Source organism: Notolabrus celidotus, chromosome 12 (genome assembly GCF_009762535.1).
Source record: "Notolabrus celidotus isolate fNotCel1 chromosome 12, fNotCel1.pri, whole genome shotgun sequence".
Lineage (NCBI taxonomy): Eukaryota > Metazoa > Chordata > Actinopteri > Labriformes > Labridae > Notolabrus > Notolabrus celidotus.
Genome location: NC_048283.1, coordinates 16,761,682 through 16,788,828, shown reverse-complemented (window position 1 = coordinate 16,788,828; position 27,147 = coordinate 16,761,682). Strand labels below are relative to the sequence as shown.

At 38.7% G+C, this 27,147-nt stretch overlaps 4 protein-coding genes across 5 annotated transcripts; 3 read left to right on the top strand and 1 right to left on the bottom strand.

Moving 5' to 3' along the window:
• Nucleotides 1–519: 519 nt before the first annotated feature.
• nmt2 (N-myristoyltransferase 2) lies at nt 520–11,070 on the top strand. The gene is made up of 12 exons (XM_034697504.1): nt 520–866; nt 3,173–3,290; nt 3,832–3,973; nt 5,454–5,572; nt 5,746–5,837; nt 5,948–6,064; nt 6,177–6,347; nt 6,479–6,587; nt 6,676–6,846; nt 6,936–7,103; nt 7,330–7,467; nt 8,374–11,070. Exons 1-12 carry the CDS (start codon nt 754–756, stop codon nt 8,392–8,394), a joined length of 1,479 nt encoding a protein of 492 aa, XP_034553395.1. The 5' UTR covers nt 520–753; the 3' UTR covers nt 8,395–11,070.
• On the bottom strand, nt 10,915–13,789 carry rpp38 (ribonuclease P/MRP 38 subunit). Of its 2 annotated transcripts, none has more exons than XM_034697505.1 (2): nt 13,654–13,789; nt 10,915–13,284 (listed from the first exon to the last, which is right to left on the bottom strand). In XM_034697505.1, exon 2 carries the CDS (start codon nt 13,276–13,278, stop codon nt 12,427–12,429), a length of 852 nt encoding a protein of 283 aa, XP_034553396.1. In that variant the 5' UTR covers nt 13,279–13,284; nt 13,654–13,789; the 3' UTR covers nt 10,915–12,426. The 2 variants fall into 2 exon arrangements, with proteins under 2 accessions (XP_034553396.1, XP_034553397.1); XM_034697506.1 differs by lacking the exon at nt 13,654–13,789 and adding an exon at nt 13,439–13,642.
• A 1,168-nt stretch (nt 13,790–14,957) lies between these two features.
• acbd7 (acyl-CoA binding domain containing 7) lies at nt 14,958–17,520 on the top strand. The gene is made up of 4 exons (XM_034697437.1): nt 14,958–15,179; nt 15,927–16,044; nt 16,138–16,200; nt 17,041–17,520. Exons 1-4 carry the CDS (start codon nt 15,168–15,170, stop codon nt 17,112–17,114), a joined length of 267 nt encoding a protein of 88 aa, XP_034553328.1. The 5' UTR covers nt 14,958–15,167; the 3' UTR covers nt 17,115–17,520.
• Nucleotides 17,521–19,479: 1,959 nt separating this feature from the next.
• On the top strand, nt 19,480–26,851 carry crot (carnitine O-octanoyltransferase). The gene is made up of 17 exons (XM_034697435.1): nt 19,480–19,644; nt 20,893–21,017; nt 21,266–21,390; nt 21,484–21,665; nt 21,773–21,897; nt 22,005–22,113; nt 22,934–23,027; nt 23,174–23,299; nt 23,411–23,512; nt 23,659–23,742; nt 23,825–23,932; nt 24,026–24,156; nt 24,251–24,374; nt 24,471–24,549; nt 25,482–25,575; nt 25,799–25,918; nt 26,182–26,851. Exons 2-17 carry the CDS (start codon nt 20,903–20,905, stop codon nt 26,300–26,302), a joined length of 1,839 nt encoding a protein of 612 aa, XP_034553326.1. The 5' UTR covers nt 19,480–19,644; nt 20,893–20,902; the 3' UTR covers nt 26,303–26,851.
• Nucleotides 26,852–27,147: the final 296 nt, after the last annotated feature.

The window sequence follows — 27,147 nt, the reverse complement described above, 5'->3', positions numbered from 1 at the left end:
GTGGTAATGATGGCTATAATTCTCCACCTGAGCACCCATGGTCATATCTTCAGACCGTGTTAGAGGTTTTAGAAATGAAGAATGATGCGTATCATTTGAAATGTTCTCCCTGTTTCCCACTCTGCCCAAACATACAAACATTCACTGTCCAACCTGAGAAAGCGTGTTGAGCTATGTAACATTTGTTTCATTCCAGATGAACATTTCAAACTAAGTTGTCTGTGCTTGGAGTAACTTAGTTACTGTTTTTATTCCATGGTATAGTTTTTAGAGATTTAAAATAATGGTTTCTAGATAAACATGATGTAACAGAATGTACTCCTATGTATACTTGACTACACTTATGTATTTTGAAAATACAATGTTTTAAGATTTTTTAAGAAGTACTTTGAATACTTAAGTATTTATAAAAGCAAGTACTTCTGTACTTTAATTCAAGCAATAAGTTGACAGAGCAACTTTCATTTGTATTGGAGTAATATTTGACCTGGAGTATCTATACTTTGACTGAAGTAATGAAGCTGTGTACTTTGTCCACCACTGTGGGTGATGAACGTGTTAACCTTAAAATAGATGATAGTTTTACCTGGGTACCACTTGACGTCCAAATGAAAGAGTCTGCTTGTCCTCCTCTCGGCCTCTAGGCGGTGCAGTTTCCTTCGGCATGTTCTTTGTTTTTTCCATCTCTCGCCCGGTGCCCGTGGTCTCTAATCATACGGTGGCTGACAATTTAAAAAAGAAAACATTTATTATATGATGGCGGAGGACAGTGAATCTGCGGCGAGCCAGCAGAGCCTGGAGCTAGACGACCAGGACACCTGCGGGATAGACGGAGACAACGAGGAGGAGAATGAGCATATGCAAGGGTGAGGATGGCCTGCCCGGTCCGGCTGGAAAACGCAGTACTGTTATTTGAGGGAGCCTGTTTGTGAGCTGCCTGGTTGTGACTGACTGTGTGTGTGTTTGTGACTGGCTGTGTGTGTGCTCGGTCGGGGTGGCTAAGGCAGTAAAGCTAACCGACACAAATACAGATAGACAGTGAACCACAAGGCCGTTAATTCATGCGAGTAACCACGGGGAAAGTGCAAATTAAATACGTTTATTATAATGTTAGATGTTTTATTTAAACGTGTGTGCCTTTGCCTGTAAATTTACGTCCCGACTGAATGACATGATGACAGCTAACCGTTAGTTCACCAGCTAACGGTAGCCTAGCTCAACTGTCATTCATTGCTATGGAAGCTAACATTAGCTCAGAGCTGCTGTGCTCGTGTTTGTCAGCCTGTGTATTAGGACTCTAACGTGAGTCAAACAAAACAAGCTCTGGGTTTTTTCTTCCTTTCTTTATTTATTTAGTCAGGTCAAAGACTCATTGAGATTTAGAACCTCTTTTTCAAGAGTGACCTGGCTAAGACGGCAGCACAAAATAGGTTACAACACACAACAAGCACACAAAATAACACAAATAAAATATGGTGGCCCTGAAGGACAAAACAAATTTACAAAAGATGAAACACTTTTACAAAGTTGGAGACAAATTTACATTTTGGAAAACATTTTTACATTTAAGAAAACAAATTTACAAAATCAAAAAAACACTTTTAATGGAAAGGGAATGTACCAAATACCAGAAGTGATCCGGGAGTGATCGAGTGAGGGGTCATTTAAGGCTGATTTATACTTCTGCGTCTCCCCTACGCAGCAGGGGCTAACGTGGACATGAGCACCACATACTTGTGTGTTGGTGTGTCTGTGTCACGCAGCAATTCTTCTCCCAAACGCCTGAGGGCAGTGCGGTCTCTCTGATAGCCGGTCGCCTGCTTCCGGCCCCGCTACGATCTCTATTTACTTTTCCACAGAGATTCAGAGCGTGTTATGTTAATCTACAGCTTATATATGTTGCTGTTTATCATACAGACATGATTACATGAAGAATAGAGAGGAGGAGACGTTATACACAGCCGATGTCCGGGATACCGGAAGTGCTGTAAATGCGGGAAACACAATGCCGCCGAGCGGACCAATCACAGGGCTTGCGGTCCGCGTCGGCTCTAAGGGTAGTTACATTTTAGAGGAGGTGCACGTCAGCTACGTGCGTATGCTTAGGCGTAGGAACGGGAGCTACGCGGACCCCCAGTGTAGGGTACGCTGTCGATTCAACGCAGAAGTATAAATCAGCCTTTAGTTTGTTTGTTTGGATGGAGAGAAACCAAACAGAGCGACGTTTGGTACTGGTACTCCATTTGGTTCCATTACCGGTGTTTAGTACATTCCCTTTCCATTAAAAATGAATGTAAATTTGTTTCAGGAACATTGTTTGTGAAATTGTCTCACCGCATGTAAATGTGTTTTTTTAAATTTTGTAAATTTGTTTCCTGAAATGTAAATTTGTTTTGGCCTTGGTAAAAGTGTTTTGTTAATGTAATTTTGTTTTATAAAATGTAAAAATGTTGTCCAAAATGTAAATTTGCCTCCAACATTGTAAAAGTGTTTCATATTTTGTAAATTTGTTTTGTCCTTCAGTGCCACCGTAAAAATAAAATACGGTCACAGTTCCACATGGTTACATGATTACACAGTGCAATCACAAGATCCAATTGAGCTGGTTTCTCTGTCTTTTATGATTGACTTGAATTCCCCCAGAGTTACAAGATGTGTCAGTTTCAAGTCCTTCTGCACATCATTCCAGGTAAACGGGGCTCAAAATTTAAAAGCCTTTTTGCCCAGTTCAGTTCTGACTCTCGGGACCTGCAACTGTATGATGTCCTGAGAGCGTAGGCCATATCGGCTGAGGTTTCTACACGTGTACACATAAGGATGTAGGGAGAAGTCCAAGAATAGATTTATGAATAAAAATCAGCCAGTGAGAGAGTCTACGACCGTACAAGGAACAGTGATGTACATGATAGCTGCAACCAGTAATAAAACGAAAAGCACAGTGATACACAGTATCTAATTTCTTTAAAAACTTATCAGGAGCATTCATAAAAAGCAGGGCTCCATAGTCCAACAAGGGTAAAAAAAAAGTTTTGGTGATCAAATGTTTTCTGACTTATAATGAAAAACATGATTTATTTCCCATTTCTGCTTCAACTTCGAAACAAGTTTATCAATGTGCAGTTTAAAGGACAGGTTTATGATGTGCTCTACTTGTTTGTGTTCATGTGAGCAGAAGTCCTGGTGGAGACTTGGGGGCAAAGAGGAAGAAGAAGAAACAGAAGAGGAAGAAAGAGAAGCCAAGCTCGGGTGGAGCAAAGTCTGACTCTGCCTCTGACTCCCAGGAGATCAAGGTGCGAAGAAGACCCGGTGATAATGTGCACAGACCCTTTAATGACAGGAGCTAAAACCTAGAACCAAAACCACTTAACAAGTGGTGCCACTTCTTGGTACTATAGATGGTAGACAGGTTACTTGAAGCGGGTATGGAGGAACTACACATAGATACCCTACCAACCTGTTGGTTTGCCATGAGTTTGACTGGGTCCCTTGGACTTACCTTTCCACATGGTACATATAAAATCAACAGTTCCTTAAGACCCCACGTGCCTTCTTTCTCATCATAAATGACAAAAACTTAGATAAAAACACAGATAAACTATGTACATGTATAACTGTTTTTGAGTTTACTGCAGTGATCCAAGCAAAATGAGACTCAAACTTTGTATTAAAGGCCCCTATCAGGCACTGGGTTTTAGTGTATACATTAGGACTTATCTGAAATCTGTAGGTAATTCTGTCTTATGTATACAGACATGTTCAGTTAAAGGTTCATGTTGACCATGTACTCAAGGCAAACTATCTCTCATTTTAATGTTCCCTCTTTACATAAAGAACCCAGGCTTGCCCATACAAAAGCTGCAAGACATCCAAAGAGCCATGGAGCTGCTGTCCTGCCAGGGTCCAGCAAAGAGCATCGATGAGGCAACCAAGCACAAATACCAGTTCTGGGACACCCAGCCAGTGCCGAAGCTAAGTGAGTGCACATATACATTTTGATCGACAAATTCATCTTTTTCATGTCATTTGTTTGAATTTTACCCAAAACAGCCCATGTCATGTTTAAATGCTTTTGTATTTCTGAGGAAAGATGCTTTTGCTACCTCATACAATTTAGAAGGTTTGTCCAATGGTTTGTTTCAGAAATGGTTTGAAATATGCATCCGTTACTGTACTGTAGGCTTTCAGCTTTTAGCAGAAACATCTTTGTCATCATCCTTCAGTAGAGTCTCTGTGAAACAGTGCCATCTACTGGTGTATTTTGGCACAGTCTGTGTTGCTCAAATTGTCCCAAGAACATCCCAGATGAGAATTTCAGTCAGAGTCTAGGCATGCTGACTGTGCAAGCTTTTGTGCTCACTCAAAAACTTGAAACAAAGTTGTATCTTCACTGGCAAAAAAATATAACTTCCGGGTCCTTATCTGTCCACTTTTCCTTGAAAGAAATGTCATAAGGTTAAGGAAAGGCCTGGAGGAGAGTTCATAAAGACTCAGGAAAGACAACTGCAACAGATTGGATTGTGCTTACACCAGGCGGATGTTATTGACGCAGCTCTCCCATGGTGAAACTACAATCTACTGAATTTGAAAAGTGCATCAATTGCTTAGTGCATTCTAACCAGGTATCTGGTGCTGGCATGTAAACATGGAAACCACATAATAAAAGTTACTTGATTCACAAGCTTCTTACAGTGTTTGAAGCAGCGTAGACCCTCAGGTTATCTAGTGTGAGTCAGCTTTTAACGTTTGATGAAAAGCAACAAAAACGGCTGTCAGAGGATTCAAGAGCAGCTGGAAGTGTTGATGTCTCAACACATGAGCTGTAAACCTTTCCATTTAGCCTGCTTCAGACGAAGAATGTGTGTAGACATAATATTACCTTCTTTATTGTATTTCTTTTGTATTGTTTTATTCTTGGATTCACTTGTTCAATTTTTTAATTTTGTAATGTTATTAGAAGTCACATTACTTTTGTGTAGGTTATGGCTATGAGTCATTTACACATAATAAGGACACAAACCTACTGCTGTTGTGTCTTCATTTTGCTCGAGTGAACTGCTGAATGGTGCGAAGCTTTGAATGTTTTTGGACACTGTTACTGCCTTTGATTTCACATGAAATTTTCCAGTTACCTTTGCTTAAGGAGATAAGAGAGGATGCATTACCTCTCACTTCACCAGCTCTTATCATGCCTGCTTGATAACTCTCAGTTAGGTTCAGAACTTTCCTGACAACACTTTTACCATTATCATTATTACCGCACTTGCACATGAGGTCTTGTGAAGAGCAGCAATCAGCAGTTTTATGTTTTTTACAACTTAAGAATAAAAATGTTCAGGTTTAGCTGATCATTACCTGAGAAAAAAGCATGGAAGTACCATTTACAACTGTACATTAGAAATGTGATCAAAAAACAGTCTTTCTATTTTTGACGAAGGCTGTTCTACTTTTTGCAGACGAGGTGGTGACAAGTCATGGGCCGATTGAAGCAGACAAAGAAAACATCAGACAGGAGCCATATTCCTTACCTCAAGGCTTTATGTGGGACACTCTGGATCTCAGTAATGCAGATGTAGTAAGTACAGTGTTTGTCACAGACATCCTAAAAAAGAGAGCTGCAGCTAATGTCAGTGGTTTCAATCCAACTAGTGTATGACATGAAGTCGTGAGTTTTAATCATTGCAGCTCAAAAGTACATTTTTGTGAAACATGTTGAACAACATTAATAGCTTTCTTGTTTTTCCTCAGCTGAAGGAGTTGTACACATTATTAAATGAGAACTACGTGGAGGACGACGATAATATGTTCAGATTTGATTATTCTCCAAACTTTCTAAAATGGTAAGCAGTCATTCCTGATGTCGCTCGTGGTAATCACTTTGCTCCAATGCTTAACAAATGTGTATACATCGTAACACAATGTCTATACTCCCACTTCACATTCCCTGCAGGGCTCTGCGTCCACCTGGCTGGTTACCACAGTGGCATTGTGGAGTGAGAGTGTCCTCAAATAAGAAGCTTGTTGGCTTCATCAGTGCCATCCCTGCAGATATCCGCATATATGACACGTGAGCACACATAAATGATCATAAACATTTGGATCAGAGCAGTGAAATGAGGCAATATAAACTCTTTTGCTGTGATTCACTTGTCTCATTTTTTTCCCTTCTGCTGCTCCAGAGTGAAGAGGATGGTTGAAATCAACTTCCTTTGTGTCCATAAGAAGTTGCGTTCAAAGCGCGTTGCCCCCGTGCTAATCAGAGAAATCACACGGAGGGTGAACTTAGAAGGAATATTTCAGGCAGTTTACACAGCGGGAGTGGTGCTGCCCAAACCTGTGTCCACATGCAGGTATGCTAAACTATACTGAGACATGGTACCCCTTTATCAGGGCTTGTATGAAGGGGCCACAAGGTAAAACAGTAGTTAGTAAAACCAGTATTTCTTGACTCTTTGTGCCTTTTCTTTGTTGTCTTTGTCAGGTATTGGCATCGTTCTTTGAACCCCAGAAAACTCGTGGAAGTGAAATTTTCCCACCTGAGCAGAAACATGACCCTGCAAAGAACTATGAAACTCTACAGACTACCAGATGTAAACACTTATCTGTCCTCAATGCCTCTTTACAGTTCTTATCAATGTCAAAAACCTATATGGACTAATATTTCTACATCCCATACAGAGCACCAAGACTCCAGGTCTGCGGTCGATGGAGAGGCGTGACATACAACAGGTAACCGAGCTGCTACAGAAATACCTGAGACGTTTCCAACTTGCACCGTCTATGGGAGAGGAGGAGGTGGCTCACTGGTTCCTGCCTCAGGAGAACATAATCGACACATATGTAGTAGAGGTATCTGGAAATCGTTTCTCTCCTCAAGACACTTACAGCTTTTGTTTGTTTTTTGTTTTTTAAACACTTGTTGTTTCACTCTTTTTCAGGGAGCTGGTGGTGTACTGACAGATTTCGCTAGTTTCTACACTCTGCCCTCAACCGTGATGCATCACCCTCTACATAGGAGCCTGAAGGCCGCTTACTCTTTTTACAATGTTCATACACAAACCCCACTACTGGACTTAATGAATGATGCACTGATTCTGGCCAAACTGGTAATCTTTTTCTCTGTGCAGATCTATTATAAAACACATGTCACTAACAGACAATGAAGCTGTCTTATGGTACTTTAAAGGAGGCTTTGTAGAGTCACAAAAAAGGCAAACATTTATGTCCTCTGTTAATAGTAAAATCATTATTTGAGAGCCCATAGTGAACTACAGTTTTCATCAAATTTCTCATGACTAAGCTCTTCTGTGCCCTCTTCTGTGTGTTCAACAGAAAGGTTTTGATGTGTTCAATGCCTTGGATCTAATGGAAAATAAGATGTTCCTGGAAAAGCTCAAGTTTGGCATAGGAGATGGAAATCTGCAGTATTACCTCTACAACTGGAAATGTCCTCCAATGGACCCTGATAAGGTCAGCAGCATGATTTTTGTAGTCTTAACTGATGATCAGACAAACCAGCATCTTGCACATTCTGATGTTTTTAGAAATGATTGGCTATTATTGGTGGAAGTCACTTGAAGTAAACATCTATTTTATATATGTAAAATGAAATAGTGCAGTCAAGATGTTGAATAACACTATAAAACTTGGAGTTCAATTTGTATTCAAGCTAACAGAAACTGACATAGTGATCATTAAAGATATTTGCAGCAGTGCATATTGAAAGAAAAATAGCCTTTAACTTGGCTGTATGAGTTTAAGTGTTTTTGTAAATACCAGCTAGTTTTACACTAGTAATTACTTAATTAAGGTGCACCAGAAAATGTAAAAGACATTGAACTTAGGTAAGAGCGGTTGCTGAGAAAACGATGAAGCAGTCTCTTTACGTTGGCTGTCTTCATCTTCAGGAACCCCATTCCACAAAATGTGGATGCTGTGTAAAATGTTGATGAAAAACTGATTGTTATCTTTTGTAAATCATTTAAACCCTTTCTTGAATTGGAAGGGTGCAAGAAAAACACATACAATGTCAAAACTGAAAAATGTCATGTTTTGAAAAATATCTGCTCATTTTAAATTTGATCATAGAGGTTCGCTACTCTGTAAGAGACTGTGCCAGAAAAATGATGTTCCTCAGTGTTAAATCGCAAATAACTTCATGCTTTCATCATCTACTGTACATAATATCAATTAAAAAGTCATAGAATCTGGAGAAATGTTAGCTAAGCTATGCTAGTTTTGTTAGTCCTCTAGTTCAGTTAGCGATCAGTGCACAACAGTTACACCATACGCATCGTTTTGTTTGAATATGAATGGACTAATCACCAGTATTACAGCAACAGATTTTAATGAAATGTTATAACCCTCTGTTTTCAGGTTGGCCTGGTCCTTCAGTAGCAGGCCCCATCCAAGCTGCTACACAAACACTGATCAAGAGGTCAGAGGTCACCTTACCTGGACTGGCAGGTAGCCCAAGCTAGACAATGAGAACTGCAACAGAAAAAAAAAAAACCCAGAGTCTGGGAGGCGGTCCAGCCGGCACTCGTGTCATCAAGAACAATTCTCAGTTCACCCAAAGGTGAAAACTCTGAAATCATCAACATCCTGAATGTGAAGTCATGCTATGCCTGAGATACTCATACAGTACAATGCTCCTGACATGCACACTCACATTTACAACACACACCAGTCTGACATACAAGAGGATGCCTTGACATTGTGAATTTTGGTTAGTTTTTCTCCCTCAGCAGACGCGTTGTTAAAGGGACTGGCATGTTGTTTTAATGTTGCTGATATTGAATATGTAAATGATAATCAACTGGTTAACATGACCACAAAACAAACATTTAGTTATTGTGTCCCCACTGCAACTGCACACTTGCAGTGTAAGAGGATCTTAAAGGCAACTGACGAGTTATTGTTTCCGTGTCGTCTCATATCGTTAAGGCTGGGAGTTTGTCTGCTGGCTGTTTCTGGCCCTCAGTCGGGTTACAGATGCTAAGAACGTGTTTCAGCTGAACTGTAAGATTTTTTTTTCCTCAAGTATTCTGAAGAGAAATATCAACTTTTAAATGTCAAATCTTTTAACACACACACACACACACAAACATGCATACACATAAAGAAAGGTCTCATCCACCTGGTGCATTGATATACATGTTTTTGTTAAAAATATATAGTTACCTGTACATTTAAAGCCAGATCATATTTATTCCTGTAGTGTGAGATCGGGGTTTGGGAGGGCTGATCCAAAGTATTTTCCACATCAGTAGTGTAGATGTCACGAGTTAGTTCAGACCATGTGGGTTTCAGTGGTTTTTGATGAAGAATGTATTGCATCAAAGAAGCACAATTTTTGAGTTCATAAACAAGCAAAAGGGTCTATTCTTTTTTTTTTAAGGGTCAGATTTCAACACTGATAGGCTACTGTACAGACTGTTCAACCTGTTTTTTTTAAAGGATATGAGCTGTTTTTATGTTATAAACATGTCTCTGGAGCTGAATGGTGTTCTGTTAAGATTGCAAGTTTGTTTAAATGGAGACAAAGTACAGAAAGTAGTAATGGCATGGTGGGTACACACGCCGGGGAGGTAGAATTGGGAACAACATAAAGGCTGGAAAACACAAAATTACACTTCAAATATTGCCTGTGGTATTTTTATTTAGATTTTCTACAACAAACAGTCATTTTGGTTTAAAGACATTTTTGTAGCCTCAAAGTGGCTTCCTTTAAGAAAAGTGATGTTCACAGGTGAATCGTGGTTCAGGCAGCATGGGTTGGTTATCTTTTATAAATAGAGTCATCGTCAGTCAGTTTTTCAGTTATGACTTTTAGTAGCCTCTTTCATAGCAGCGAATCAGATGCCCCTGGAAAGCAGCTGATTGATAAGAAGAAATACAAGACATGGCTTACAAAATTTCTAAATGTGACCTTCCACTTTTAATGTGTTCTCAAAGTCTCGTTTAAAAAACTGAGCACAAGATTCAAGGCATTTTTTGGGATGAACTAAAGAGCATTTATTTGGAGTTAAGTGGCTGCGTTAACAAAAGCCTGCCATCAGTAAGAGCATCCTTTTGGATTTTGTGTTTCCCTGTGTTTCTGGGTCCATTTTTATTGACTTCTCTAGATGTTTTTTTTAAAGGTACTGTATTTGTGTGTCAAAAAAATCTGTCGGTTGTGTGTGTTGTGTGGCTTAATGTGTGAAACAGTTCAAATATTTATAATAGTACTTGCAAAATTTCATAAAACATTATTTCTGTTTTTTTGTTTTCTTGAGAAAAGGGGGCTCAACTTGAACTGATTTTTTTTCCAAATATTTGGCATCCCTGTGTAAGATCTTTGAAAAGCTGTTGTAAGACCACTTGTTTTTTAGGAGCTGCTTGTGTACTCAGAAGTTACAAATATTTTATAATTGTCCTTTTGCTCTGAGTTAACTGTTTGTCTGCTGTCTGCAAAACTTAAGTAGAGGCTGCTGTCATTTTCGTTGTCTATTTTTACTGTGTGTGATGTAGTTTCTTCTCATCCCTTTATATATTAGCAAGAAAAGACAACCAACAGCAAGTGCTTCAGGGTTCAAGTTTTTTTATCCTTGAAAGGTGGAATGAGTTTCATTCAGTAAGACAGACTTTAACGGCATTTATTTATCACTGAATCTGGGTTACTGAGTTGACGGTGTGCCTCATGGATGTTGGTTGTGTCACGGATGTGTTGCCTGCAGCTGTTTGAATGAACTTTGAGCATGTCAGTTTTGCTGCCGTGACGATTTTAACGTTGTTACTTGCCACACCCTTTAGTGAGAACTCAAACCCAAGGTACCTGCCTTATTTAAAAGATGTTTTGTTTTTTAACCAAGATTTTTGAGGGGATGGGAGGGTGTACTTTTGAAATGGCATACAGCTTTCTCTAACTGAAGAACAATATTTTTATTCAAATCCATTGTAAGCTGTGAAAAAGCTGAAAAACCGTACCAGCATCATTTAGACATGACCCCATGCAAATAACAATCTGTTTCAACACACTCGTCAGCTATACCAGCATGGATATTTGATTGAATAAACTCACTTTAAAAAGGAGAATGACTGATGCCCTTCCTTTTGACACAATAAGACTACAAAACAAATTCAGCTGTTAATGTATGAGTACAACAGATATAACTCTGACTATTTTTTGAATTACAAAAGAGCCTGAAAAATATATCATTTGTAAGTACACATTATCCAGAAACAGATGCATCATTGTAAATGTCCTGGGTAGAGCTGACTTCAAGTATTCAAACTAAGTTTAACCAATTTAGTTCAAACATGAAAACAGCAGCCTAAACTCCAAATCTTTCTCTCTAAGAGTTTTGCAGCTGTTGGTTTCTACCCATAACCGACTAAAAGAATGACTGAACTGCTTTAGAACGATTGCTCATTCAAACACAGAAAACCTGCTTCTAATTTTGAACTATTTTCATTCATATTTTCTTTGCAATGCATTAGGTAAGTCAACTGCTTTGTAAAGTATTACAAACAGCTCGGAACTAGAGATGACATGATGTTTAACCTACTAATAAATATATTCGCTATCATTTTGTTCTACCAACTGTTTGTCTGTTTGGTGAAGGGGATGAACTTGAGTTTGGAAAAAATAAAGACCAGGCTGAATTTTGTTACTAAAAAACAAAGCCCTGATCGGTTTAATGTTTCAGCTGTAGTTCACTTTTTTTTTTTAAGTTATATTTTGGGGCATTTTTGCCTTTAAATCGAAAGGACAGCTGAAGAGAGACTGGGGATGTGGGGAGCAGAAAATGGGGGAGGACATGCAGTGAATTGGCCAAGGTTGGAATGGTACCTGCAACCTCTGCGACAAGGGCTATGGCCTCTGTGTATAGGGTGTGCGCTTGGACCGCTAGGCCAACGGCGCCCCATTATGAATTATCTTAAGCAAGTTGCAGGTGCGTAGAGAGAGATCTACAGTTCAAACTCAATTAAATCTAATGTTAATGCCAAACACAAAAACCAACAGCTGTGAGAAATGTCAGAAAAAATCATACAGAAGATGTGTAAATGGTCAGCCAAGTTTATGAGAACCCAACTCTGGGTTTGGGATGCTTTTTAACATAAATCTAAGGCAGCACATGAAAATACGTTAGAATAAAAATAATGTTATACAGAACTGATTTTTCAGACTTTTTAAAAACATTTTTCCAAATAATGTTTGATCCTCAAAGCATCTGGACGATCTTAAATTATACATACCTGAAAAAAAACTCATGTCATTTAATGTCCAAACTGAAGCCATGCATAAGCTTTGACAGGGGCTCACAGGTAGCTCACAACTCTGCTTCATTGAGGGGCTCTAAAGAAACACAGGAAACTACTGCTCTGAGAAAAAATTCTAAATATGCCTCTTTCTATAATTTAACAATTTCTGTTTTGCTCTCCCAGCTATGACTTAGGCTTTGTTTTTCTTTTCCTTGCAGGATTAGGAATAATTTTCCTCACTTTGAGAGGTAGCAGTGTGCAGGATGGGGCAGACTCTGTGACCTCAGGTTCACTCTTAAGTTTCCTTTTCTGTCCCTTATTGGTAACACCTTCCCCCTCCTCTTCCTCCACCTCCTCTTCCTCCACCTCCTTCTCAGGCTCAATTTGGTCCTGAGGTTGAACACTCTGCGCAGCACCGTGTAGCCAAGCAACATCTAGTGAAGGCACCCTGGGTGTAATAGCCTCCACAGTGTCAGTGAACATGTCATCGTCATTGGAGGCACAGTGTCTGAATCCCAATGCCAGGACACTTTTCAGCCCAAGTGGCTCGGACAGGCTCTGGCTCAGCCGAGGCACCTGGCAGGCCGGGACACCTCTGGTTACACTCAGAGCGATCAAATGATCCGTCATGTGTTTCGGTTTAACAGACTTGCACACCAGCAATAGTTTAAGCTCGCTCCTCTCCAGAGCTTTGGTGACCTCGTTAACACCAATGGCAAGTTGTCTTCTGGCTGCCACATTTGTCCACCCATTTTTAGGGGAATCCTGTACAGAGTCGTCCTGGGTCATCTCAGAAACAGATTCTGGTGAGGAGGCAGGATTCTTTTCTGTCTTTTTCTTCCAAGGGCGAAACACTTTGATCTCTTTTTTCTGAAGACCAGTGGAAAGCAACTTGTCCTTGAGGGTATTCAGGATGAAATGCATGCTATCTTGAGGCAGTGGACTCCATGTTGGAGTGATTGGTGAGATGAAGCACGTCTTGGATTGAACATATAATCTTCTTTCTTTTTTACTTAGCTTCCTGAAGGGGGCCATTCCTCCCTGGAAATCAAAACAGGAAAAGTGTTAAACACAAGAAAGCGATGCCACTATATCCAGTAAAGGTTAAATATCTTTTCTAGAAACATCTTCTTAATAAAAACAATAAGAATTCAAAATGATGTAAGTGCAAACATGATTCAGATGTTTCACGTACCTTTCTCCACCCAAACACACTAGCTAGTTTACTTTTTAGTTCAGAAACACAGCATGAGTTGTGGTAAGAGAAGCTTTCACTGTCATGTTTCTTTAACTACAGACCGTCGTCGGTTACCTGTTCTCTACACCTGTTCCTTTCTCGGCACACTAACATGTTTACTATCAACTGACGGTGTCCACTCGACGTTTAAGCACATCACAGACTGACCATACCTGATGTTTAATCCCAAATAAGCACTTCTTGGTGTTTAAAGAGCTCCGTTTCGATGCTCAGTCCAGTATCACAGCATGAGCACAGGACGCCGCCATTTTGTTTGAATGCTGAAAACTTTATTTAAAACGACGCACAGCGACGAGCGGAGTTCAGTGGGTAATATGCGTTATATTTTTTAGTAATGCTAATAATAATAATAATAATAATAATAATAATAATAATAATAATAATAATAATAATAATAATAATAATAATAATAATAATAATGGTAATAATAATAGTAATAATATAACATAAAAATAATATTTATTTATATAGCACCTTTCAATACAAGTAACACAGTGCTTTACAGTGGACAATAAAAACAAGAAGAAGTGCAAAGCAAAATGAAGCGATTAAAAATAAAATGAAATAAAAAGTTAAAAACCCTACAAACTTATAAAGCAGACCCTTAAAATCAGAACTAAAATAATTTGTATGTATGGCAAGTATATACGACAGCCTCTATGAATTCAATGAAAACTCTGATATTAAAATTAAATCTTTCTATTTTTCTAAGCATCATATTTTAGAAAATTTAAGCTGTTTTGAACAGAAATAATCAACTTCCGTACACATAATTTTACGTGTATCTATTGTCAGAATCAGAATCAGAATCAGCTTTATTGGCCAGGTATGCTTGAACACACAAGGAATTTGACTTGGTAAGCTGTGCTCTCTTTGTACAAGAATACAAATAAAAATACAAATATAATAATAATAATAATAACAATAATAATAATGATAATATCAATTATAAACACAAAAAAGAACAACAAGTAGGCATTACTAATATGTTACGGCTAAAATATTATGATAATAGTGCATAATGATAATAGTGCAGTGGTGAGTAGTGCAGAGGTAGTTTTTACATTAAAAAAGTATATGTAGGTGATAGTTAAATAATAAAATGAATAAAAAATATGTGAATTCTGCTTGGGGATTTTTTGCAATGTATATCTACATGTATATTTAAAGAGGTTATTGTATTAATATTGTATTATTGTGTTGTTAATTACTACCGATGGTTTTATGTGTAAATAGTGGTAGTGGAGTCAGATAGGCACAGCTGTCTAACTGTAGTGCAGTAAATGGTGGATCTAAATCTTCCTGAATTATGTTCATATATTGTGAGTACAGCACATACATACAGTTATAACACTCAAACAGAACAAACAGTATTAGGTCTATGAATGGGTCCGCATTGGGCCTTGACTCGGTGTGTGTACGTATTTGTGCTTGTGAGCGTGCGCGTCTGTTTGTGTGTTAGCAACAGGAGTGTGTGGTGACTTATGGTGGTGACAGGCAGCCAATCAGCTCATGTGCAGCTCCCTGCACCCTCCTCTGCGGTCCTCTCCTTGGCCGACAGACTCACATTGATCAGCTGTGCTACAATTACAGCTGCGCAGATCCGTCCAGCAAGCAGGGGGAGATACTGTATATTTATCTGAAGAGCGGGACTGCAGCAGTGAAAATGTCGAATCAGGTAGTAAATTATCAGCTTTTCAAAAATTATTGAATGGTTCTGTTTCCTCTCTGTAACGGGGTAGTAGTCTAGAGTCCATCGGGTTCATGTGAATAATGTTTTTCTGCAGGGGTCTGTGAAACGCCAGCGAGTGTAGGTGCTGTCATCCATCTTTGACAGTGTGGGATGGGTAAAAGAGACTGAACATTTAATTTGCTCAGTGATCTTTGTGGTAGTTAAGGGTTAAAAGACATGATTTAACTGTAAGTGAATAGAAACCTAAAAATACACCATACATATATAAGCCAACAAGAATCTAACATTTTAATGGTTTAAAATGCATCTAAATTCCTACAGTATTGCACTTTTGTGTTTTCTGTGTTAGTTAGTTCATAATGATCTGTAATGTCCCAGACCCCTGGTAAAGTAGATTATTCAAGTGGGCACAAAAGCACCAGAGCCTTGAATAAAAGCCTATTGTTTGGCTCCAACTTGTGCAACAATAGGTTTCCCGGGCTCTGCACCCTGACCGGAATACTACGCTCAGATTTCTCATTCATTGATGTAATCTGTAACTGATTAATATGCACGTACTCATATTCTGGGATTACTTTATGCCCAACAACCCCATTCCTAATCTGAGTGGAATTACTCATTCTCATTCTACATCTTTGCTTATTTATGCAAACATAATATGTAAGTTTTTAACGATTTTTCCAAAATCACAGTTACTTGACTGTTTCTTCTCTGACCATCTTCTTCCCACAGGCAGAGTTTGAGAAGATGGCAGAGGATGTGAAGAAGGTGAAGACGAGGCCTACAGACCAGGAGCTGCTTGATCTGTATGGCCTTTATAAGCAGTCAGTTGTTGGAGACATCAACACAGGTATGACTTCATGAAGAAAGGCAGAATAATTTCCACGCAGTGCTCCCTTACTCTTAAGTATTTCCCTTTTTTGTGCTTTATTAAATATTACAGAAAGGCCAGGAATGCTGGACTTAAAAGGAAAAGCCAAGTGGGATGCCTGGAACTCCCAAAAAGGTATCAAGTTTTAAAATGCTTGCATGTGTAAAATTGTAAACTTAGTGCTTTTCCCATGATAATAGCTGCACTTTTCCAAGCAGTTCTGATGTGCATAACAACTGTCCACAGATACGGTTATGCTTTGTGAGACACAGCATTGTTTTGAACAAATGGTTTCCAGAGTTCAATGTTCCCACTATAAAATCATTTTAATATGACATATTATGATGTGCTGAATGGTTTTATGATCCCAGCATTGCATTCAAGTGGATTTTACTGTTGATTTTACCCCCAACAAATGTTCTGCTGTTTAAATCTGTTATAACTACATCCAGACTGGATCTCCACAGCTGCTGGGGGTAATTTTACCATTCAAAGTCCATTTGAAACATCCATCTCATTCCTCTCTTTTGCTATTTAAATTGCAAAGAAAGCCCCCACCTATCTTTTTCAGTAATTGTAAACATTGCACTCAAGGAATACAGCGGTGATACTGTCAGTATAGTATATGCTCACAGTGTAAATGCCAACCAGTTGCTGATAAACAGGCTGGATTTTAGGTGGCATGTTAACTACTGTAGTTTAGCCAGACTTGCTAATGAGCACTTTAATACAGTTGTGAGCTTTTTAGTTGCATTGCTAAAAATAATTGATAGAAGAGATTACAATCTAGTAATCAAGAGATTACAATCTAGTAATCTCCCCAGGAGTCTTTCTATGTAATAGTTTTAGTCTGTATATCTGTTACAAAATTTTGGTACACCCAAAAGACCAACTAAACCTAGCACTATGTTGCTGGTTTGGCACAAAATCATTTGTTTTTTGATCAAAATGTGTTCTATCTTTACACTTTTTCAGGAAAGTCCAAGGAAGATGCCATGACAGCCTACATTACACTTGCGAAGGAAATCATTGACAAATATGGCATGTAAGGGCTGCCATAAACATGAAGGGACTGAATTAACCCAGGAACTGTCTACTAACTCAATTCAATGCTGCTGTCAACAAAACCAGTAGCCTTCTGCTTTTGAAGCCATATTACTAGGATAATGTGTGATTAGTGGTCAAATTCACTTTGAAATCTTTCTATGTTTTTTAAATTTGGATTACTCTTGATAGTATCTCGAACTGAATAACCTCTATGCATTGTTAAAGGTTAAAATTGTAAAAGTGCTGTTTAACTTAATTCATGAAGATTTGTGTGTTAATACACATGCACAGCAATGTACTGTACTTTTTGGTACTTTGAAATGTAGCTTGATTTCATGATCAGAGCCAGACAAACTAAATGTGAATATACTGCGCACGTTGTAACAATAAAACCTCCTCTGCACTGTTTTTTTGTCTTGTCATTTCAGACATCTGCTTAATAATTATTGGGAGATTAATGATAGAGACACCAGTCATGTGAAATACATTACAATTCAACATCACCATTAATTACACCCTCAAAAATGACTATACAGTTGAGTCACCTCTGCTATGAAGCAGTGGTTAAACAAATCTGGACATTATAACAATCAGAAAGTTAGGATTTATTCAATGTTTTAGGATGCATAAGTTGATGTCGCTGCTTGTACCTAAAAATCTGGTAACAGAGTATTTTTTTGCTCAGGAAAAAGACTACTTTTTTCTCCCTGTAAGTTAAATTAATTACAGAAATTAAAACTTGTTTAAATGCACATGTGGACACATAAGTATTGCTTGAACACAAATTTGGAAAAGTCCTTACTTTAGGATTTTTCTGGTTTAGAAGTACCAAATGTCCTCCAAACCAAGAAAGAAAACTACACAATAGTATGGAAGCCCACACATTGACCTTTGACACATCACTGTGTCAGGTCATACAACAACATGCCACGTTGCCACTGCCCACACTAATGAGGTAGGCCTATCCTTTCTCTATGTTTGTTTTGTGTTATTGCACCTCTAGGCATAAGATTTATGATCTTCTGACATTACAGTGGTACCCACTTTATTGTGGGAAAACAAGCATTGTTATATTGAGATCTTGAGAAAATTGCAGGAAATTTCAGAAGACGCAAGTCCCCTCCTCCCACACCAGTGAACATCCAGGGAACGGACATTGAGATTGTGAAATCTTACAAGTACCTGGGTGTTCACCTGAACAACAAACTGGACTAGTCAGACAACTCAAATGCGCTGTACAAGAAGGGACAAAGCAGACTCTTTCTGCTCAGGAGACTCAGGTCTTTTGGTGTGGAGGGAGCTCTTCTGAAGTCCTTCTTTGACTCTGTGGTGCATCAGCCATCTTCTTTGGAGTGGTCTGCTGGGGAAGCAGCATCTCTGCTGCTGACAGGAAGAAGCTGAACAGACTGGTGAAGAAGGCCAGCTCTGTCCTGGGCTGCCCACTGGACCCTGTGGAGGTGGTGGCTGACAGGAGGATGATAGCAAAGCTATCTTCTCTGATGGACAACACGTCACACCCCCTCCAGGAGACCATAACAACACTAAGTAGCTCGTTCAGTGACAGACTTCTTCACCCGCGGTGTCTCACGGAGAGATACCGCAGGTCTTTTCTCCTGCAGTGGTCAGACTCTATAATCAGTAATATATATATATATATATATATATATATATATATATATATATATATATATATATATATATATATACTGTATGTGTGTGTGTGATTTTAAGAAATGCTTATCTTTTACCTCTTTAATTTTGATTTTAATTTTAATTGCTAATAACTTTTTAATAATTGTTCATTTATAGGCTCTTGTTTGCTTTATATATTTCTTTTGCACTTTGTCTACTCTGTTACTGTAACACTTGAATTTCCCCATGTGGGATGAGTAAAGGAATCTCTCATCTTATCTTATCTTAAATCACACGCTAAAAGAAATCTGAGTAAATGGCCTAAATGTATGGATGCTTGCCTACACGGGGCAAGCATCCATCTTTTTATTTTACAAGAGAGACTTTAAAAGCCTGAACCTTTGTAAAAAAGGATACATGACCATCAAATCAAGAAAAAAAAAATGAGCCAGACTCAAATACACTGAAGTGGGCTATTTTTGGCTGCATGGTGTATTTGCAAAAACTGTCTGTTGATTCATTGACCAGTAATCTGCTTGTCTACCTTGATCTCATTATTTTATAAAGTTCCTCCGTGTGTCAGACAGTGTGTACATATCTTCCTTGTTTAAAGTTAATCGCATACCAACTTAATGAATCCACATATCACCTCTTTGCGGCACAGAGACCTCTCTATCAATGGCTCATTATTTCTCTGATAAAATGTAGGTCAAGTGTAATCTTCCGCGCATGCGCAGAAACGTCTTCCGGGCTGATTCTCGGGACATCTCAGTTTAGTGGGGTAAAGGTGAGGAGTGGACAACAGCACTCGCACTGGACCTCGACACCATCCTCCAGGATATAAAGACATTTCTACTAAGCGTACATGCGGAGAGCGAGCGTCAGCATATCCTAAAGGAGGTAAGCGGAGGCTTGGGAGTAAGTTTGTTAATCAGCTAGTTAACTACAGTCGTTGTTGTTGTTATTGCTTTTGAAGGGGTAGCTGCAGGATCATGGTGCAGGACACAGGAACCTTAAGCTCACTTCAGAGCACCACTTCCTCGGGTTACTGAGAACCATTAGTTTCATTAGGTTTAATAACGTCAAACACGTGAAAACTGTCAAAACATGAGTCTGTTTATCCATCAAGTTAATATTCTGTATACTTAAAGCGAACAAAGGAGAGCTGTGGGATGCTAAAGTAGCAGAAAATGCAACATTCCCGGGGGTCGAAAAATGCTAAACAGACTGATAACAATGAAATTCAAACCTCTGCCATGTGTACCTGATCATAACGTGATGATGTCAGCCTGACGCTGAACCTCACTCAAAGTAGACTGAGTTGACCTATCAATCAATCAATCAATCAAAAACACAAAACACTAAAATATTAAACCATTAAAAGAAAAATAAGATGCTATACTTAAAATAAATAAATAAATAAAGTAGAATAAAAGTGAACAAAAAATTGAACTAGATAATAAATAAATAAATAAATAAATAAATAAATAAATAAAACATACTGCATACGTCAGCAAACACAAAATAACTTTAAACATCAAGTAAACATGTTAAGGCATTTTCTTTAATTGGCAATAATTGGTTTAACAAAATATTCAACATACAGTATGTATGTACAATCACTGATAATTGTTCAAGAGTAATGCTAAAGGTCTTATAGTCTTATATAGTCTTATTCTTAACAGTATACTCTCACTGTCAAATGTAAACACTTGTGATGATGTTAATTGTTGATGATGATAATGGAAGGTCTTAAATGGTTTGGTTGCCTCATTGTAGATGTTCCTTATTTAGAAAATAAATAAAAAAATCCTTATTTACTTTTGTGCATTGCCTTTACACTGCTTGGCAGTACCTGCATCCAAATTGACTTGAAGCACTTTGTTACTCTTACTGATCTTGTTTCCTCTTGTCCAGATCTTTGCTTGTGTTGTTCTTGTTCTCGTATGTTTGTCGCTTTGGATAAAAGTGTCTGCTAAATGACATTGTAACCTTGTAACATTGTAAACAGATGACAACTATCCAGACTGACTGACTGATATTCACTCCTTGGATTTTGGATGAAATGTAAACATTTGATTATGGACTGCGCTCTTTCAAGGCAAGCCTCCTCAGCTTCATATCAGGTTACATTTGTTTCTTTTACAGGGGGAGAAAAATGGCTAATAATGTGTCACAGTCTCTGCCTGAGCGAACCTTCCAGTACCAAAGCAGCCTGCCATCCTTGCCTGTCCCGACACTAGAGATCAGTCTATCCAAGTACCTGGATGCAGGTTGGTTACATGTATTTCATGATATGCCACCAAGTTATTGTTCCAAGGGTCATATTAAAACAACAAGTATATATGGAGGTCTAATATATACCCAAGGAAACACTTTAAATCATAAAGTTGACATGGTCTTTCGTAATCACTCCTGCAACTGTTTGTCTTGAGTCAATATTTCTGAACCTACATTTTAAAATTAAAATACATGTAAATGTAGGAAACTGAGAAATTTACAACCTTTTGTTCTCCATCAGTTCGCCCATTTGCATCTGATGCAGAGTATAAAACTACATCAGACATTGTGCAGAAGTTTCGAATGGGTGTTGGTGAAGAGCTGCACCAAAAACTGCTGCAGAGAGCCAAGACAAAGAGGAACTGGGTGCGTTGTTGAGATTTAAAAATCTTTTTGTAGTAATAGAATATCTGTGTGGTCATTAGTATTGTTTCTAACTTGACTTTTTTTATTCCATAGCTAGAAGAATGGTGGTTAGACACTGCATATCTGGAGGTTCGCGTCCCTTCTCAACTGAATGTGAACTTCGGTGGCCCGGCCCCCTACTTGGAGCACTGCTGGCCTCCTGCAGAGGGAACTCACCTGCAAAGGGCCAGTGTTGCCACATGGCATTCGCTACAGTACTGGAATCTGATCCGCACGTAAGACATGTTCACAAGTATTTCTTTTTACAAACGTAGTTATATTAGTGTGTTCAACAGAAGTTGCTTTCTTTTTCACATTTTCTCTTCCTCTTTCATGTTTTTAGTGAAAGGCTGCCTCCTCAGAAAGCTGGCAAAACAGCATTAGATATGGACCAGTTCAGAATGTTGTTCTGCACCTGTAAAGTGCCCGGAGTGAAGAAAGACACCATTCTGAGCTACTTTAAAACAGGTTGGTTGGACTACGCTCTTATCTCCAACCTTTGGACACACCAACATGCTTTTTAGCCACTTACTCAGCTCACTCTTGTGTAATGTGCATTTTGTACTGTGTCACAGAAAGTGAGGGTCAGTGCCCCTCCCATTTGGTAGTGATGTGCCGTGGAAGGATCTTCACATTTGATGCAGTCTGTGATGGGAAAATCCTCACTCCACCAGAACTACTCAGGTAGTGATTACACACAAGTATACTCATTAGTCGAGAATAAGCTTAAATATGAAGCCGAGCACCAAAGAAAACAAATATCTGAATGAGCCAAGATGCACTTTGGATAAAAATGAAGACCAAAAAGAATAGAAACATATAGAGATGTATGTATTTATACAGTTGTGCTCATAAGTTTACATACCCTGGCAGAATTTGTGATTTTTTTGGGGGCATTTTTCAGAGAATATGAATGAAAAGAGAAAACCTTTTTTTTTTCCACTCATGGTTAGTGGTTGGGTGAAGCCATTTATTGTCAAACAACTGTGTTTACTCTTATTATATTATTGAAGCGGCCCAGATTGAAAGTTGCCGCAGAGACTAAATGGGGTCGTGCTTGTGATGCGTCTTGCCATGAATCAAAATCAAAGTTCAAAGTAAGTTTTCTATTTATTAACAAACACTCAAAATAAATCAATACCAAAAAAGATCGAAATAAACAATGACAATGACGATGAATACTCAACCCCACTCACCCTCTTTGTATACCTCCCGCCGACCAACCGAACAGGTACTTAAAAGGTTAACCACACCCATGAACCCAAAAGCGGAAATGAAGTAAGCAATAAAAAAGGAATTAATCATGATTAGCGAATAAGACAGAAAATCAACCTTATGGCCCCTACAATCATAATGACAACAGAAACTACCCAAGAAATCATAAATTCTGCCTGGGTATGTAAACTTATGAGCACAACTGTACATATACTTGGGCCTGTAATTATACATAATAAGTTGCATTCATTCTGTTGTTGGATTATAAAGAACTGTATGTGTGTTATAGGCAGCTGAGCTATGTGCATAAGGTCTGTGAGGGAGAGCCAGAGGGAGACGGAGTCGGTGCTCTCACCACAGAAGAGAGGACCCAGTGGGCAAAGGTAGTGGTGCTTAAGTTTGGACACTTTGGTGTTCATCTCCAAGAAAAAGAGCTAATGTAAAATATTGATTATGAAAAAGTTCTCATGTTGCAAGAGCTCCATAGAGATCTGTACTCTAATCATTGTTGCATATACTGTCTCTGCAGGCCAGAGAGCATCTGATAAACATTGATCCACACAATAAGACCATCCTGGAGATCATCCAGAGCAGCCTGTTCGTGATAACACTGGATGAGACGAAACCTTACTCCTCTCCAGAGAACTACACAAATGTATGAGCTGCACTAACTTGAGTGATGAATGATTGCATGACTAAATGTTCACTGAGTGTTTTTTAAAAAAGGAGCTTTGTTTCTTAATGTGTCTATTTTATCTGAACACAGACGGCCTTGGAATCTCTTACAGGAAACCCCACTATCCGCTGGGGTGACAAATCCTATGACTCACTTGTGTTCTCTGATGGGACTTTTGGGTCCAACTGTGATGTGAGTTTTTATGTGGGGGTGTCATGTTTGGGGAGTTTAGAAATACACTGTGAAGCCAATATGAATGATTTTTGTATTCTACTTTATGAAATCATCCAAAAAGGGTTGAAAGTAATAAATGGATCTAATGTCAAATTGCTTTGCAGCATGCACCCTATGATGCCATGGTACTTGTGTCTCTGTGTTGGTATGTGGACCAGCAACTCAAAGCTACAGAAGGCAAATGGAAGGTAAACACTATCTGTTACTTGATTCTAGAAACTTGATAGTAACTGGGCGATCTAACACACTCTGATATCTTTGCTTTTTTAGGGCTCAGACGCAGTCAGAGCTCTTCCCAATCCTGAAGAGCTGCTGTTTACCATGGATGAAAAAGTCCATAGTGACATCAACCAAGCCAAACAACAGTACCTGGAGACGGTGAGCCAGTTATCATCACCAAACTATACCAGATACTGAATAGATATTCTGGTATGCTTTGTTTTACTGTCCACACTGTTGCTGGTTTCACAGACACAGGACCTGCAGGTTGTATGTTATGCCTTCACAGCATTAGGAAAAGCAGCCATAAAAGACAAGAAGCTGCATCCAGACACCTTTGTTCAACTAGCCATGCAGTTAGCCTACTACAAACTGCATAAAGGGTATGGACTGCTTCTAAAATTGGACCAAAACGTGTCTTGATGTCTGAAGCCGAAGATGTGACTGATCCCAGATGTCTCCTCCTCCTCTTCTCAGGCCAGGAAGTTGTTATGAAACCGCAATGACTCGCAAGTTCTACCACGCCAGGACCGAGACCATGCGGCCATGCACTGTGGAGTCTGTGGACTGGTGTAAAGTCATGATGGACCCCACATGTAATGTGAGTGTGCTGATGATTTTTTTAAAGTCACGCAAAGTAAAGAAGTGGAAGCAATGTGAACTTATTTAATATGCTACATGAATGTTTTCCTATCAGATCAGTGACAGGAGGAGAGCCATGATGCGTGCCTTCCTGAAACACAACAAACTGATGGGTGAAGCCCAGGAGGGACAAGGTTAATCAGCTTTTCATCCATATGTGTGCTTTATATTATTACATAGCTCTGTTCAGTTTTGGGAGCACACTCGGGAGCAGCTCTTTTATGACATAAACAGATTTTCCCCCAACCTTCTATGCACTTTGATACATTTATTGAATTCAAAATACTTCCAAATGCATCAAATTAAACCATAGAGTTAATAGATCACAACAAGCTTTAGTTAATGAACATGATTTGGGACAAAGCCAATCAATGTTATGGCACCACCTGCCACTAGGGGCTGCTATGTTAACAGAATGTTCTACCAAAACTAACTTCCAGCAGCAGAGCACTTATTAATTTCAGTGACTTTAGTATTAACCCTCCTGTTATGCTCGTTTCTCTGGAACAGCAATAATGTTCCTGGGTCAATTTGACCCAATTATCGTAAAGGGTCAGAACCCCAAAAAATCCCAATACACATTTTTTAAAATCTAATTTTTAACTCAATTACTAACCATTTAAATCAAGATTCAGTCCATTGGTGTTCTTTAATTCTCTCAGATCATGGTTCAAAGAGGATAACTCACTTGTTTTTCTTTAAAATTAATGTTAAAACTTTTTTAAATGTACATTGGAAAGCCCGAAATGTAAATACAATCGTTTTACATGACATAGATTTTTGTTTATTTTATTTTACATTTTGATTATTGTTTTTTTTTAATGAAGTGATGTTGATAAATTAACACGACTCCTCTTCTGTCACATGCTGCCCAGATTTTTATGCTGCATTTATCTGGTTTGGAAGACATATATTGCCTTAAACAGACTTTAAAAAGAGTCAATTTGACCCACAACATAACAGGGGGGTTAATGTCACTGCGCCTTGGTGTTTCATTTTGTTTAGATGTAATCTAATGATAGTGTCTCCGATATTAACCCACGATATTTTATGACATTATCGCCAGGTTTTGACAGGCATCTTCTCGGGCTGTATCTTATAGCCAGAGAGGAGGGACGTCCCACTCCAGATCTCTTCATGGATCCCCTCTATGCAAGGAGGTACGGTATGCAGAGATTATTATTTCTACAAAACAGCTGGCACATATTATGCTACCTGAAGGTCAACGCTTTCCATATAGTTTGTGTGACTACAACACTGAAGAGGAGGTGTTGATGCACAAAAAATATGATTGTCAAGCAGACTATACACAGTGTAGTAGATTCTAAAGTGTTAGCTCTGTGTCTCCGTCTACCTGTTCCTTAGTTGTGTTTGTGTCTGCAGTGGCGGTGGAGGTAACTTTGTGCTGTCGTCCAGTCTGGTGGGCTACACTACAGTTCTGGGGGTCGTAGCTCCCATGGTGCCCCATGGCTATGGCTTTTTCTACCGCATCAGAGATGACAGGTAAGCAGATAAGACATAAGGATAATTAAATAATGCTATTTCTCCATGTGAATACATTGATCACCAACTTCTTTTGCTTTTTTGGAGATTTTAAAACAATCATAAGGTCATTATTTTCAAGTATTTTACCTGTTTTCTTATTTGATGTTTTTGTAGTAGCAGCATTTTTTATTTCACAGTTTAGCCAACATTGAAGCAGTGAAACTGTGAGCACTTCCCCTGCATCCTCAGAAACATTCTCCACTTTTATTTTTCTCCCACAGGATCGTGATCTCTGTCTCAGCGTGGAAATCTTGCCATGAGACGGATGCTGCATCACTTTTCAACAACTTCAGCAGCTCCATGCATGAGATGTTCCAGCTTGCCACCACATCTCAGCTTTGAACATTCACACCAGCAGACCGGCTGAATCACGTTTATCTTTGAATATCAATGCACTTCCGGTTTGCAAACCGTCAGTTTATAGCCGACAGCTAGTGATAGTCAAATTTGTTCTCAGCACAGATCAATGCAAGGGTAGGGAATCAGTGTCTCTGGGTGATATCCACTGGGTTTGACCTTTAAAAATGAGTTAACTCTTCATTACTTAGAGTGACAAATAGACCTTTTGTGTAAATTTATGTTTCAAATGTATATATTTCCTGATTTCCATGATTGTAGTACAGTTTTTATTGAAAATGTTTCATTTTTAATCCTGACAGTATTAATCCACTCTGAAGCTAATGTGATGCCGAGGCCTGAGACTGTCTTTATAGTGTCTTCCCTTGGTGGTGAAGGTTAGTCTTACTTAGACTATTACACTGTGGTGGAAAATTGAAGAATATAATTTGAACTGCTTTGAATGTGAAGATTATCCTCTGAAAAGAAAATGCATTCCATGATAAACCCACATAGTTGTGATTTGAGTAAATAAAACTGCTCTCCTGTCTTATATTTGAGATCCATGATCACAACTGTGAAATAATGATTAACTTTTTATTCCTCTAATTCTGCAATTTAAGTGTGGGCTATAAAATCAGTGATTTAAGCCTTAAAAGCCACACGTGCGGTTAAAACCAAGCTTTAAAAAAAAACTGTTTAGAAAAACTTGCCCAGAACAAGGACTGTGTTTGTCATCCTTCATGATTTACTAGATGAATGTTAGGAAGGGATCTTTTCACTCTGGTAGGAACAGAAGCTCAGAACTGCTACACACACACACACACACACACACACACACACACACACAC